This window comes from Ictidomys tridecemlineatus, chromosome 8 (genome assembly GCF_052094955.1).
Source record: "Ictidomys tridecemlineatus isolate mIctTri1 chromosome 8, mIctTri1.hap1, whole genome shotgun sequence".
Lineage (NCBI taxonomy): Eukaryota > Metazoa > Chordata > Mammalia > Rodentia > Sciuridae > Ictidomys > Ictidomys tridecemlineatus.
In genome coordinates this window covers 119,136,919-119,147,657 of record NC_135484.1, presented here as the reverse complement: position 1 = coordinate 119,147,657, position 10,739 = coordinate 119,136,919, and the positions used below count along the sequence as shown (strand labels likewise).

Genomic DNA, 10,739 nt, shown 5'->3' with positions numbered 1-10,739 from the left:
GCCAACCCACTCTACTCTGTTTGCCTAGCTTTCTCCCACTTTGGTTGCACCCTTGGGATCTTAAGCGGTGACCTTAAGAAATCCACCCAGGGGAATTTACTGAGATCAGTTTTGATGCCAACTGAGACAGTCCAGCAGCCCACCATTCAATCATTCAACAGAAATTCACAGAACTCTAATTCCATGCCATGCCCTGTGCCAGATGCCAGAAATATAGCCATCTGTTCCTCCTGTGCCAGAGCACCCACCAGTGTGCAGCCTGTGGCCAGCTCACTGTTGGAGGAAGCAGAAATGAGAATGAACACTCCCCATCCTTTGAAAAGTGTGATGTCAGGGAGCGGTGTGGTCCTGTGGGGCATCCAGTCCAGTAAAGGAGAGTGCCAGAGGACCAGGGAAGGCTTCCTAGAAGAGGTGACACAGAAATTATGTTCTGAAGGTTGAGAAGGAGTGCATGTCATTCATCATATTTGGGAGTTGGAGTTGGGGTGGAGATGTCCACCAGTGTGTCAGCTTTCTACATCAGTCTCTTTTCAAATGGAGCACCCCTCTTCTTCCATGCAACATCAAGCAGTTCTGACCTTCCTTAGCACTTCAGCACTTTCTTGGATTCTGCTTAAGTGACCCTCTTGTTGCCATTTCATCTCTCCTGAAGCCATTCTGCATGATGGCAGCATAAACTCATTTGCCAGTAGCTGCAATTGTGACAAGACACAGCTCGGGCCTAGGAGGTCGACCATGAAGAGGACAGCAGCTGTCACTGCCAACTTCAGAAGTCCCACCCTTCTAGTCTCCCTTTATGACAAGGCATGAATCCAGGCTGAGCCTGAGCCTCTTTTAGGACCCCAAACAGCAGGGAAGGTCAAGATAGTAGGTGGCACCGCTGGGATTTCAACTGGGGCTCTCTAGCAGCACAGCCTGTGCTCTGGATAAACCCCCAGGGGAGAGGGACCCCCTGGGTCCCAGGAGCTATCTGCAGAGCTAGGGAGTTGGGGGAAAGCCTAAGCTCTCACCTCCCAGGCAGCCCTCTTTTCTAAGCCCCCAATTACCTTCTCACAAAAGTAGTCCCTGATAGTTACTTGATCCAGTGAAAATCCATCCCTTAAGACTACAATTCCAGAAGAGGAGTAGCCCCTGGTCAGTTTTGGCTATTGTGCTGCTTCCTGGACTTTGGTATTGATGCTCAGTAATGCTGGGAATCCACACTCTTCTTGGTCTGACCCTGTAACCTGTGGACCCTGGCACCAACAGCAACCCCTCTCTGCCTGCCTGGAAGCATGTCTCTCCTCTGCCAGCAGGGGAGAGAGGGGAGGAGTGACAGAGGAGGCAACTGCCACCAACAGGAATTTTTTTTTTCTGCCTCCTATTCCTGGTCGTCAAGACCAGAGATCCCTTCCTTGCTTTCCTATTGTTGGGTTCTGCAAAACATCTCCGTATTTGTATGACAATTTTTATTATTATCACACACAAGTTTAGGTGTGTTATTTTTCTTTGGGACCAAAGAGAGATGCTACTAGCTGTTAAAGGTACAGATTATGCAGCCTGATCACAAGCCTGAATGCTGCCTCTACCACTTTCTGATTGTTCTGGTTTTTGGGGAAGCCACTCAGCCTCTCATCTTAGGTTCCTTATCTATAAAATGGGAACAATACTAGTGTTCTATGTATAGCATGTCTGTGAAGGGTTGCTTTATACAGGGAAAGCACACAGAACAGAGTCTGCTACATGTTAGGTGCTCTAAATGATGACCCCTATAATTCTTTGCCTCCTGGACACTTCTGATAGTGCAAGAGGCTCTATTAATAGTTTTGCAGGGACTACAGGTATATATTTGGATGCCCCAGGCAAACTAGGCCATATGGCCACCGTATCTAAAAGTAAAAACAAAGAAAACCCTATTTTCATCTCATTTTGTCCTTCAAACAATCCTGGAGGGACACAGTAGGCAGGGACTGTTATTTTTCTCTTGGAGACAAATTTAAACCAGTAAAATTGTCCAAGGTGGGTATGGAGGGTGAGGGCCTGGGCTGGGGATGGACACATTGACCTGCATGGCTGACATGGAACTGGAAAGCTGATTCTGGATGAAAAAGGTCATGGTTTTGTTTCCCTTCCTATCTTCTTGATAGATGGTAGGTCCTTTGAAATGTGATATCTCCAAGGTCTGTAAGACTGTCACCATCCTGGGAATGTGTCACTCTGTGGGTAGGACAGTGGGAAGGGTCCTGAAGGTGGGGGCTGGAAGGCTGCCAAAATGACCCAAGCAACAAGGCGGGGGCTCAAGAGTTATAAGTGGTTGTGACAGGGCCTCGCATAGGTCTCCAGCCATGCTGTTTCTTGGGCTGTTGTTGCTGCTGACACTATTGGCTGGCAGCCGCCTGCTGTGGGGCCAGAGGAAACTCAGGGGCTTCCACCTCCCTCCTCGTGCCCCAGGCTTCCTGCACTTTCTGCAACCCAACCTCCCCATCTATCTGCTCAGCCTCACTCGGAAACTTGGGCCCATCTACAGGCTCCGCTTGGGGCTTCAGGGTGAGCGTTCACTCCCTCCTTGTCCCATAGGAGGCTAGGTGGGGTCCTGCCCTTCCTGACACCTGCTTGGGCTCCCCCCAGATGTCGTGGTGCTGAACTCCACCAGGGCCATCGAGGAAGCCATGGTCAGAAAGTGGGCGGACTTCGCTGGCAGACCCCGGGTACCATCCTGTAAGAGCTGGGGGCATTCTTGAGGGAGAAAGGGACTTGGGAGGAAGGAGAAGTTCAGGTCCTTGGCTTCTGTGGTCAGTTCTTACCATCCATCCCTGTGATTCCCACTGCAGACAAGCTGGTGTCTCACAACCATCCAGACCTGTCACTAGGGGACTACTCCCTGCTCTGGAAGGCCCATAAGAAACTTGCCCGCTCAGCCCTGCTACTGGGTGTCCGTGAATCCATGGAGTCCCTGCTGAAGCAGCTGACTCAGGAGTTCTGTGAGGTGAAGCTGGGCTCCTGCAGCCCAGCCCTTCCCATGGGTCATGCTCCCCTCTCTCATAGTGCCCCTTTGCTCCCCTGCCAGCCTGTGTAGCTCCTGCTCTTCCCCCACAGCACCTCAGAGTCCAGGCCAGTGCCCCCCTGGCCATCCAGAAGGAATTTTCTTTCTTTGCCTGTAACATCATCTGCTGCCTCACCTTTGGAAAAAAGGTAAAGGTTGCCCTCCCTTCCCCTCCATCCTCCCCCTCAATCCTTCCCTGACCCTTCCTTGGTCCCAAACTGAAAGTATTCCTTCGTTTCTGGCAGGATGACATCCTGGGACATGCCATTTATAACTGTGTTCAGGATGTCTTGAAAGCTTGGAACCACTGGTCCGTCCAAATTTTGGACTTGGTTCCTTTCCTCAAGGTGAGGAGGTGGAGTCCAGACATGTAGGTGGGGGCTAGAGGAATAGGCCTCCTTCTCAGCAGCTCACTCTTGCCTCCCCCTTCTACCCTTGCCCAGTTCTTCCCCAACCCAGGGGTCTGGAAGCTGAAGAAGATCATGGAAAAAAGGGACAAAATTGTAGAGCAGCAGCTGAGGCAGCACAAGGTGGGAGTGACATGAGTGGACCAGGCTCCCTTCAGCCCAGGCCGGTGATGCTACTGCCTCAGCATCACTGCTGGGTCCACCTTTGGACCTGCTGCCCCCACACATCCCTCCCTGAGTTGGGAACTCAGTCACTCCCCCACTTTCTGTAGGAGAGTTTGGTGACAGGCCAGTGGAGAGACATGATAGACTACATGCTCCAAGAGCTGGGGCGGCCGAGAGAGGACAGTGGTTCTGGACAGCTCCTTGAAGGGCACGTGCACATGGCCGTGGTGGACCTTTTCATCGGTGGCACTGAGACCACAGCGACCACCCTCTCCTGGGCTGTGGCTTTCTTGCTTCACTACCCTGAGGTGTGCGCCAGGGGCGGGCAAAAGGTTCCTTCCTGTCAGCTTGGCCAAGGTCAGAAGAAGCCAGCTCCCTCTTAGTGCTGCACCCTGGCGGGGGTGGGGGGGTGGCTACATTCATCAAAAAGAACACAATGGCTCAGCCAGGTATCTGGAGGGAGTGGCTGGAGGTCAGGTCAGCAGCGGAGCTTGGTCCCTGGTCTCCAGGCTTACCCTTGCCTCACAGGTTCAGCATCGACTGCAGAAGGAGCTGGATCTCCAACTGGGGCCCGGGACTTCAAGCTCCCAGGTCCTATATAAGGACCGAATGCGACTGCCCTTGCTCAATGCCACCATCTCAGAGGTGTTACGCCTTCGGCCTGTGGTGCCCTTGGCCTTACCCCACCGCACCATCCGGCCCAGCAGGTGAGTCCCAAGGGTTAGGGATGAGTGAGGAAGGCCTGAGAAGGGTCTTGGTCAGCCTCTAACTCCACCTTCCCTCAGCATCCTTGGCTACGACATCCCTGAGGATACAGTCATCATCCCTAACCTCCAAGGTGCCAACCTTGACGAGATGGTCTGGGAGCGGCCACAGGAGTTCTGGCCTGGTATGTGGGGGGCCTGGTGCCAGGCATGGAGGTGAAGGAGGAAATGGAGGAGGCAGAAGAGGAGGTGGAGGAGACTCATAACTGCTAAAAACCTCCCTGTCCCATCCACCCATCTGCTCACAGACCGATTCCTGAAGCCTGGCAAGAACCCCAAAGTGACATCCTTTGGCTGTGGGGCACGCGTGTGCCTAGGAGAACCACTGGCGCGTGTGGAACTCTTCATGGTGCTGGCCAACCTGCTCCAGGCCTTCACGCTGCTGCCTGAGGGTGCCCTGCCCTCTCTGCAGCCCCAGCCCTACAGTGGTGTGAACCTTCTGATGCAGCCTTTCCAGGTGCGGCTGCAGCCCCGGGACCTGGGGGCCCCAGGGCATGACCAGTGCCAGTGATGGGACAGGATCAGTGCCAGCCAGGTGCCTCAGTTTCTCCTTTATTGCTCCCATAGAAACCCCTCCCCCTCCCCCCCTGTAAACATGATGCTGTGAGGTCACAGGCAGAGAAGGCTTCCTCTGGTGGCTGGGAGGTGGAGGCATCCCTGGCTCTTCTCTGGGTGTGACCCCTCAGTGCTCGGCAGTCATACTGGGGTGTGAGAGAGGTGGGCAGCAGCTCAGCCTCCCCCTACAGGAGACCGATAGCTTCTTGGTCTTAGCTTCATTTCCGTAAAGGGTACAGAGAACTCGAAGCCCTTCCAGTGGTACCAGCTCACTCCCTGGGAAAGTTTGTCAAGAGTCAAATCTGGATATCTCATCTGTCCCTACCCCTGCCCCTTTAGGAAGTGATTCCCAGAGATCTATCCACTCTCCCGGTACCCTGCCCCGCTTCCATTGCAATCTTCAGCTGCCCAGGACTGAGGTTTAATCCTGAGCTGGCCTTTTTCACCCAATAAATCATCTTATTGGGATAACTCAGCAAGGTTGACATTATTATCCCATTTCACAGATGGGGCCCTGAGGCATGAGCAACTCTGTCACATCCTGTGCTTCACCCAAGGAACCAAGCCCCAATCACTGCAGTCCTGCTGCCTCCCCAGCCTCTCACCTGGTGGTCCACTGTGCTCCCATAGAGCCCATTGAGGTTGGCATAGTGGCAGTTCCTGTACCACCATGCCCCACGGTAGGAGACAGCGCAGGAAATGAGCAAATTGTTGGGGTCTCGATCACGGGCCGAAAAGACACTGCCACTGTGGTAGCTCATGGAGTCCCCTGGGCAGGGCATGGGAAGGAATGGTGAGGTCACTCCTTCCCACTCCCTCTCCCAGGCCTGGGCCTGCTCTTACCTGCAGTGCCATGGTAGCCCTCCAGGTGGAGGCGGTAGTTCTCAGCAGCTGATCCTACTCGGAAGGAGTCATACTGGGCGAACACAGCCTCATCCCCAGCCCGCAGGTCCACACGCATGGAGTAATCACCAGCTTGTGTCAGGCTGTGCAGGGCCTCATTGCCTGGGGGTAGGGGTGGGTACTTCATCAGAGACCACATGTCCACAGGGCCTTCATCCCCTCCCTAGTTCTCCAATCCCTGAGGCACTAACCCAGCCAGAACTCCCTGGAGATGTTCCCAAAGCCATGGGCATAATCCTCCCAATCCCTCCAGAAGTCTGTCTGTCCGTCCATGCGGCGCTGGAACACCTGGGAGGCAGATGGGAACAGCATTAGTCTCTGGCTTCAGGGGCAGCAGTCTCTGCCCTACACAGATCCCTGGGGTGTGAAAGAGGAGGGCAGCCACCAGCTGGCACCCACCAGCCAGCCGCCCCCATCAGTCTCCATGTCACAAAACACATTCAGGGGCCGCTCGCGATTGCCATTGAGGAAGATGGTGGTGGTTCTCGAGGTGCTGGGCCCATTCTGCATCTCCTCCCCACAGTCCCTGGGGAAGGGGATCTGCAGTCCACCTGTGGAGAGGAGCGTGAGAAACCTGTTCTTTTTCCAAACCTTAGCCCACCCAGTGCGGGCCCCAGTTCTGGATACCAGTGGTGAAGGAGGTGGATACTGGTGGTGTGAGGCTTTGGCCCCACACGGCCTGGAGCCGTGCATTATAGTAGGTAGAAGGGAAGAGGCCAAGGAGCCGGTGTGATGTGATTCCCGAGGGGAGCAGGATCTCCTGTGGGACAGACAAGACATAGGTCAGGGGAGGGAGAGACCTCCTGAGGAAGCCAGAGCCAGCACCTCCGAATCAATCCAGGGAGAGGAGGTAGCTAATAGAGTAGGGGTGCAGGCACCTGAGTCTGTCCACCAGGGGTGTCAAAGCTGAGCAGGTAGCCTGTGGGTAGGACTTGGGGCTCAGTCCAAGTGAGCAACGCTGTTCGGGGAGTCACTTCCTTGGTTTCCAAGTCCAGGGGAGCCTTCAACCCTGGGAGGGGAAGATGGGAAGAGATAATGGGGATGAGGCCTGCCCGGTTCCTTTGCCCTTCTCCTTACCCATTTCACATACCCCAGGCTGTACCTGTGGTGAAGGTGATGCTGGCTGGGGAGGTAAAGTTGGGTCCCCGGAGGCCGCGCACAGTGGCAGTGTAGTTGGTGTGGAGTACCAGGTCGCGCAGGGGGTAGTCCACAGCACTGCCGGGGGCGGAGTCCTGCAGAGATGGGGCTGGGAATGGGGGTGGGTGTCAGCTCCTGCCACTCTCTGCTCTCCTACCTCCAGCAATCCCATGTAGAGGGAGTCTTCAGCTCTGCTCACCCCCTGGGGCTGTAACCTGGACGTTGTATTTGTCCACGGGGTTCTGGGGGGGCTTCCAGTGCAGCAGAGTGGATCCTTCAGTCAAGTTCAGTGCACGCAGCTCAGTGGGGCCATCAGGAACTGGGAGAAGGGAAGGGCTCAGGGGGTCTCCAGCACTGTCCCTACTCCTAACCTTCCCGAGCTCACTGGCTACTCCCTTGTCCACAGTCAGAGCTCCAGTGCCTCCCCTCCCTTCCCCTTGGGTTCCTTCCAGGCTCCTGCCCACACCCTCATTTTCTCTCCCTCCACCTGCTGCGCTGGCCCAGTCCCTCTCACCAGTGGTGAGGAAGCCTGTGAGAGGCTCACTCTCCTCAAAGCCGCGGACAGAGACCACTGTCACCTCGTAGCGAGCACCTGGGATCAGCCCCTGAATTTTCTGGGTCTGGGCCCGGCCATCCACCTGCACACTCTGCGGCTCCCCTGAAAACATATTGGGGGCTAGGAGGTTACCCAGGGAACTCCATAGCAACTGGGGGTGGACAGAGGACAGGGGCAGGAGAGATGAGAGAGCAGATGAGGACATGGGCAGAAAAGCGTTACCTCCATCTGCCAACTGGTAGGAAACTTTGAAGCTGTCCACCCTGGATGGTGGTGGCACCCAGCTGACCATGGCTGAGGTCTCCCCAATTTCGCTGAATTGGAGGTCACGTGGACTCTCCAGAACTGAGGATGGGATCAAAGGATGATGGTGAGGGCAGGGGCAGGGAGGTTCCCTCCCTTTCTCCTGGGCCTCCTGGCTCCAGAAGTGCCCACCACACCTTTTCTTAGGAATGGAAATTGCTCTCAAGAATCCTCCATACCTCCTACGCACTCCCCAGCCTCCCTCTGGCTGAGGTACCAGGTCCATTTTAGTGGGTGCCCCAAATGGGGCCTTACTTGGGCTGAGGGTCCGGGCAGTGCCTTGGATGCTGTCAGCCTTGTGAGGCCCTCGTAGCCCATAGAGAGTAAGGCTGTACAGGGTCCCAGGGCGCAGGTCTCGGAGCACCGCTGAGCGCCTTGTCCCAGGCACCATCAGTTCCCGTTGTAGCAGAGGACGTGGACGTGGCTCCAGGGTGCTTGGTGATGGAACCCCAAAGCGGAGTAGGAAGGAATCAAAGGCTCCAAGTGGGGCCTCCCAGTTGAGCCGTAGCGAACTGGTGGTCACATCAGTCACTGACAGATGAGACAGTCGGGGCCCTGGGTCTCCTGGGGTCAGACCAGCAGGAGGAGGCCCTGGGAGGAACAGATGGGAAAGAAAGGTTGGAGACAGATACACACCAGCCCAGTGGCCTTCTGCCACTGCCCTGGCATATTTCTCTGACAACAGTAGAGCTGGTAAAGGACTCCTTTAGTGGCTGTGAGTAGGAGCAGAGCAAAGAGCTGCCCTAGAGTCCATTGGCCTGCCTTCTCCTGGGCACCACCTCAAGCCCTCAAGTGATCCCCATTTCTGGGGGCCCCCTTACCGGGCTCAACCCAGGCCTGGCCCACCTGTGGTGCCCTCTGTGGAGATGGGCCCTCGACGCATCCCTTCATGGAGACCATAGAGGGAGAACTGGTAAGAGGTGTTGGGCTCCAGGCCTGAGATGAGGACCTTGTTCTGATCACCATCCACAAGCAGGGCCTGGGGCTGCCCATCTGTGTCCAGATACTGGACCACAAAGGAGTCAAAGGGGCCCTGGACCACACTCCATGACAGGCGCAGTGAGTCTGGGGTTGCCTCAGTCACAGCCAGCACTCCCAGGTTCGGTGCTTCAGAGGGCTCAGGGGCTTCTGGGGCTGGTGTGTCCTCTTCTGGGGCTGTGGGGGGGGGAGCCCAGAGAAGAAGTTAAGTGGAAGTGCCACGGGGCTCTGCTTTTTCCATCTTGCTGGCCCAAGGCCGGGGTGGGGACTTTATAGTTCTGATTAGGCTATCAGGTAGAGAGAAGAGAGGGGCTAAATTCTTCTAGGACTTTCTATCTCTTAAATCTGACTTATTCCTGACATGCCTGAGGCTTGTTCCCTGATTGGAAAGCTGTTGTGACCTCATCCTCTTTCCAAGTATCCTGTGCTGTGTCTGGATCAAGTACGTATTTTCCCCTTCCCTACCCAATCCCATCCAGCCTCTCCTCTAGCTGTCTGCACAGGCTCCACCCTGTACTGACTGCCTGGCAATCATGGGGCTTGGGGCTTGGGACACATGGTATTCTTTCTGAGAACAGCTGAGGGTGGGCCGGGCTGTGATAGGCCAGTCTATAACCAGCTGCCTCTAACCTGGCAGACCTGATGTGGATGTCAGTGACCTCTGGAAGAGGAGCCTGCCCCACAAATGCAGTCACATCTACTGGCTTCTGTGTCCCTCATCTGTTGTGTTTCCCAGTGATTTTCCATTTGAGGAAATGCTCCTGCCTCATCCATGGCAGGAAAGTTTGCCCCAGTCTGGAGGTTAACAGATACCCCAACAGAGTAGTGGGGGGAAGCCACATGATGGAGCAAAAACTGGGGTCAGCAAGTAAGGGAACCACCACCAAGACCTTTCCTTCTCGCCTGTCCTGGCTCCGCTTTTGTCTAACTCTGTAATCAATGGCAGCCTGACTTAGTGGCAAACTTTCCTTTTCCTTGGGCCCTGGTCAAGGCTCCCTCTCCTGGCCTGTCCACTCCTGTCAGTCTTTAGCACAAAGGTGCAAGGAAGCTACCTGCTAGTGCCAAGCAGGACAGCCTTAGGCCTCACCTGTCATTCCCAGGATGGAGACTGGGCCCACACGCTTTCCTCCAACTAGTCCATAGAGCAGAAACTTGTATTTCCTGCCAGGTTTCAGGCCCTCTATGGTGACTTCAAGCTGGTCTGCGGCCACAGGCACTGCCTGGGATTGCCCGTTGGTGTCCTTATACTGGACTAGGAAGGAGTCAAAGGGGCCCTGGGCCACAGTCCAGGACAGGCGCAGGGAGTCTGAGGTCTCCTCAGTCACTGCTAGTTCCCCTAGGCGTGGTGGGGGCTGCTGGGTTTTCTCCAGGGCAGCTGTGGAGAGCATAAGGGAGAATCCTTGTTAAGACCTGCCTGACCCCAAGCCCTGGCAACTCCTGGGAGGTATAAGGGTCTTGGAAAGGTCCCCAGGTGGTCTCTGCAACAGCCACCTAAGGATGAATAGGCCTGCTCTGCAGGATGAGGGATAGCAGCCCTGTCCTCCCTCTGGAGGCCACTGCCCACCCCGCTTCCCATCTCTGCTCCCTCCCTGCTGTGTTCAAGGGGACAGTAAACATAAAAGATCATCTCACCAGAGAAGGGTGGTACAGAGGGGGACCTTAATTTCCTCTGACCTCTAGCCTCTGAGCAGGGCTGTGGTCAGCCTCTGAGAGCTGAGAGACTCTCAGAGGGTGTCTGGATTGTCAGACACCCCCATGTGGGAGACCTGGGTTAGGCAGCCAGGCAGCTCACAGCTTCTATCACTGCTCAGCCTTATGTCCTGCCATGGCCATTAGCCTGAACCATCCCCCCACCTGCTTCCCCAGTCCCAAACTAATCCTACTGGACCAGGGCAGCTGGGGTAGGGCAGAGCTGGAAGAACAAAGAACAGAGAAAAGGAAACTCTCCC

General features: G+C 55.5%; 2 protein-coding genes across 14 annotated transcripts in view; one reads left to right on the top strand and one right to left on the bottom strand.

The window, feature by feature from the left end:
* The first annotated feature begins 2,292 nt into the window (after positions 1 to 2,292).
* Positions 2,293 to 5,388, top strand: Cyp21a2 (cytochrome P450 family 21 subfamily A member 2). The gene is made up of 10 exons (XM_078020267.1): positions 2,293 to 2,526; positions 2,608 to 2,697; positions 2,811 to 2,965; positions 3,076 to 3,171; positions 3,268 to 3,369; positions 3,466 to 3,552; positions 3,702 to 3,902; positions 4,123 to 4,301; positions 4,380 to 4,483; positions 4,607 to 5,388. The coding sequence occupies exons 1-10, from the start codon at positions 2,325 to 2,327 to the stop codon at positions 4,867 to 4,869; spliced, it is 1,479 nt and encodes a 492-aa protein (XP_077876393.1). The 5' UTR covers positions 2,293 to 2,324; the 3' UTR covers positions 4,870 to 5,388.
* Positions 4,895 to 10,739, bottom strand: part of Tnxb (tenascin XB) — a 65,424-nt gene continuing 59,579 nt past the window's right edge. For 10 of the 13 annotated variants that reach the window (XM_078020254.1, XM_078020256.1, XM_078020257.1 and 7 more), the window contains 11 exons: positions 9,878 to 10,165; positions 8,659 to 8,967; positions 8,068 to 8,403; positions 7,153 to 7,854; positions 6,919 to 7,062; positions 6,695 to 6,825; positions 6,444 to 6,576; positions 6,216 to 6,367; positions 6,008 to 6,104; positions 5,757 to 5,918; positions 5,135 to 5,682 (listed from right to left, as the gene is read on the bottom strand). In XM_078020254.1, coding sequence (XP_077876380.1) covers positions 5,462 to 5,682; positions 5,757 to 5,918; positions 6,008 to 6,104; positions 6,216 to 6,367; positions 6,444 to 6,576; positions 6,695 to 6,825; positions 6,919 to 7,062; positions 7,153 to 7,854; positions 8,068 to 8,403; positions 8,659 to 8,967; positions 9,878 to 10,165 — 2,675 coding nt within the window. In that variant the 3' untranslated portion in view covers positions 5,135 to 5,461. Of the gene's footprint in view, positions 5,683 to 5,756; positions 5,919 to 6,007; positions 6,105 to 6,215; positions 6,368 to 6,443; positions 6,577 to 6,694; positions 6,826 to 6,918; positions 7,063 to 7,152; positions 7,855 to 8,067; positions 8,404 to 8,658; positions 8,968 to 9,877; positions 10,166 to 10,739 lie in introns of all 13 variants that reach the window. The other 3 variants (XM_078020258.1, XM_078020249.1, XM_078020248.1) reach the window with 3 other exon arrangements.